Raw genomic sequence first — 3,954 nt, 5'->3', positions numbered from 1 at the left:
AATTAGTTTCAAAATCTTATTTGCAAATTATTAAAAAATCTTCTAGATGTCTACAAATGAATGTGGATTAATCTCTTCCAATAATTTCCCAAAAATCAGAGTTAACAATAGAATCAACTTCAGGGGATTATGCTTTCTCCCTTTTTAAAGGAAGAAATCACACTTTAAAAAGAGTATACTAAATAGTTGTCAACTGGTTCTTAGGAATGACAGATACTGGTGTTAAAATGACAATCTATAGTCGTATTTTTCATCTGTTTTAAAATCATAGATTAAAATAGCATTAAATTGTATTTGTATTTCTCTTAGCATGAGTGAGGTTGAGCATCTTTTTATTTGTATTTCCTTGTTGGTGACCTGTCAGTTGACATCCTTTGCCTGTTTTTCTCTTGGGCAGATGGTTGTCTACTTATCATTCTTTGGTCTTTGTATATTAGGGAAATTAGCCTTTTGCACATGTTGCTCATTAAAGAAGTGTACCCTGCACTAAAAGATGAATTAAAGAACTCAGAGCCTTCCAATGAAAGCGGAATCAACATAGTTTTATCTAAAAATCCTGTAGCAATCTATATTTCACAAACGAAATGAGTTTTTAATTACTCTATGAAACCACTGTCTTCTGCCCTTTAAAGGGCTGCTTATATTCTATTTCTAACCAAAAATGATTACCAAAGAAGATAAAGATATAATATAAAATGTTATCTGTGCAAAAGATGCTCATTTAAAATTCCAAGTATATATTGGGGTGATCACTTCGGAAGTTATATAACTGTCTAATCACTATGTTGTACACCTGAAACTAATATAATATTGTATGTCAACTGTAACTGAAAAAAATTTTTTTTAATTTTTCTTTTTTAGTTTTTATTTTTTCTTTTTCTTTTTTTTTTTTTTTTAATGCCTAAAGCCCCTGGTCTTCCTAGGTGGTCTCCCATCCAAGTACTAACCAGGCCTGACCCTGCTTAGCTTCCAAAATCAGACGATAATTTTAAATAAATAGTGATTATACATGAAAAAAAGCTTTTTTAAATAAAATTCCAAGTATAATTAAGACTGACTTACTTTTTTAGTTCTGGAATCTCTGCTGGCTTTACAATTTTTATCAACCCTTTAAGTCTCTGTTGTTCTTTCCTCAGTTCAAAAGTTCTCAGGTGAAGTTTCTTCCGTGATACACCATCTAATGTGCTCCCTGATTTCATTTCTGACATGAATGCATCTAAAGAATCCTGAGATGGTGATTCTGATAGAGCTATCAAAAAAGGGAAGATATATGTTTAGAAAATGGCCTCAAATGTTTTAAAATTCAGCCACAGATTCAACAGAAAAGTCACTAACACAGATCTGGACAAAGGACATTACTGATATTAGGAATAAGGAAACAGGTTATAGCTGGGAGACTGTAGGACGTCACTTTGCCTCAATGGGCTTCATTCTCTTCATCTATTAAATAAACAGGTTACATCAAATAATTTATGTTCTTTTTAGTTTCAAAATGCTATGTTGCTTCTTAGAAAGGCTTCATATTTTTTACGATGTATTTTATTAACCAATGTAGCCCAGTACCTAGCATAGTGCGCTACATATGGTAGATGCTCAATTAATGTTTGAGTCATTTCCTTACCTTTACTTGAGGCTTTCAGTCTCTCAGAAATTTCAGAGAGTTCCCTTTCAGCATCATTTAACTTCGCAACCTGAAACATCCAAATTAACAGGTTTAGCAAATGTTTTTCTTCTTTCAAAATAATGGTAGCTTTGTCCTATTATTTTCACTACTGTTATAAATTTTAAGAGGATTAATTCAGAGTTCAGTTAAATCTGTTCCTTATGGAGTTAACATTTTCATTTATTTAATTCTAATTGAATTAATTTCTGAATTAAAGGGCTCAGAATTAAACAGAATGAATGTATAGAATACAGATTTTATTTTACTCAAAAGAAAAGCTCAAGGTATTTGTTTTTAATGATAAATCAAAAGGATAGATGCCAGGTAATGTTTTAAGTTCTGAATACAACTTACTATAGTGAAAACACCTGCTACCTTATGATAATTTCATGAAGGATATATTGTTTAAGACTGTTATCAAACTATACTCCTCGAAATTCCTTTCACAATTTTTGACTGCCAGAAGCTTGAAGTCCATTTCATCTCAGAAGGTCCTAATTTGAACTTTTTCCTTCCTTTTTGGGGAGTAATATCATATGTAAAGAACACACCAATATCCATCTTGAGGTGGATAGTCTCTAGCAGCAAGCCAAACTTTTTTCCAACTCCTGTAAGACTAGTTGTTTCTTACCATCAAATTTACACATCACAAAAGTTATACTTCAGTACCAGATTTCAATGGTACTGCTTTAAAAATTATAATTATAAAAATTTAAATACATTATTTTATTTAAAAAAATTAAACTACCACAGTTACTTCTATAAATAAAACTTGCCAGTGATTCAAAGGTCTCTGGCTTCTCATCAATTTTCCCAGCCTTCTTCATTCGGTTCAGACGCTTCTTCTCAACCAGACCAGTCCGATCAAGAAATGTGTCATCGTCGCTATCATAAAAGTCTTCATCTTCCCAGTTCTTGGCTTTCCTTTTCCGAGATACTAGAAGTATGTAAAATAAATGATAATAAAAGAAGTTTAAAAAAAAGAAAAGAAGGCAAGTAGAAAAGAAGCTTAAAATACACCATCAATTATTAAAAGATAGGATTCAATGATGTGCCAAACTACATATAAAAACAAAGGACTAAACCTGGAAGACATTTTGCTAAGTGAAATAAGCCAGACACAAAAGAACACATATTGCATGATTCCACTAACATAAGAAACTAGAGTAGTCAATCATAGAAACTAGAACAGTGGTTACAAAGGACCGAGAGGGAGGAAGAATAGGAAGTTAGTGTTTAATGAGTACAAAGGTTCGACACAGGATGATGAAAAAATTCTGAAATGGACAATAGTGATGGCTGCACAACAATGTGAATGTATTTAATGTCACTGAACTATACACTTAAAAATGTTTAAAATGGCGAATTTTATATTGTGCATATTTTACCACAATAAAAAGTTAAAACAAAGCTAATTTAATAAGCAAAAGGCTCTTAAAAATCAATGAGTAAAAAAGGAAAAAAACAAATGAGGAAGAGGCCAATAATCCAAAAGAAAATTTCAAAAAGAATAACAGAGCAGTTCATAGTAAAAGAAATATAAATGGTAAAAAATATTTGAAAACGTTAAACTTTTTAAAAATAATTAAAAAAAAAAACACAAAACAATGAGAAACCACTTCTCACCTATTAGACTAGAGGGGAAAAAAAAGCATAAAAAGGCTAATAATAACCAATTTGGCAAAGAATTAGGAAAATGGACTCTCAAACAGTTGGTAAGAATGTACACCGATATAATCTTTTGGATGTTCAGTCTTACAACATCTGTCAATATTAAAAATACATTCAACCGGTAATTCCACATCTAGGAATTTATTCTATTGATATCAATGCAACTTACTTGTAACAGTGAAAATCTATGCAACTATGGAAGCTGTTAGATTTTTGTCTACCCTACACCATCTTACTCCTCTTGTTATAGTAAAAGTACCCCTTTTCCTGTAGAAAACTCCCCCATTCCATTGATTGGGAAAGTCATGTGATGAAAGCCAGATCAATAAGAATTCTTCCCTCATGTTTATATGTAGATATAGGGAAAAAAGAGTTTCTCTTTCCAAGGAGGTTATTAAAGTGACAGGATATAAATCCAGGGCTGTAAGCTTCCAGATTTTTCATGGGGTTAAGAATATATCCACACTCCTGAGACAGACTTGCTCACAGACACATTCGCACATAGCTTATATGCGTCCTGGTAATACTGAGTTCTGGTTTGGTAGGACTAAGATCTTGTTCCAAAACTTAAGGCCCCAGTTCATACAATCCTTCCTTCAATCCTGTGAGCTACTCTTTCC

General features: G+C 32.0%; 1 protein-coding gene across 1 annotated transcript in view; it reads right to left on the bottom strand.

Moving 5' to 3' along the window:
- SLC4A1AP (solute carrier family 4 member 1 adaptor protein) overlaps positions 1-3,954 on the bottom strand; it is a 20,875-nt gene that overhangs the window by 8,712 nt on the left and 8,209 nt on the right. The window contains 3 exon segments of the mRNA XM_006910342.3: positions 1,063-1,249; positions 1,622-1,691; positions 2,440-2,600. Coding sequence (XP_006910404.1) covers positions 1,063-1,249; positions 1,622-1,691; positions 2,440-2,600 — 418 coding nt within the window.

The sequence above is a fragment of the Pteropus alecto genome, unplaced genomic scaffold (assembly GCF_000325575.1).
Source record: "Pteropus alecto unplaced genomic scaffold, ASM32557v1 scaffold61, whole genome shotgun sequence".
NCBI lineage: Eukaryota > Metazoa > Chordata > Mammalia > Chiroptera > Pteropodidae > Pteropus > Pteropus alecto.
This window is presented reverse-complemented; position numbering and strand designations above follow the sequence as displayed.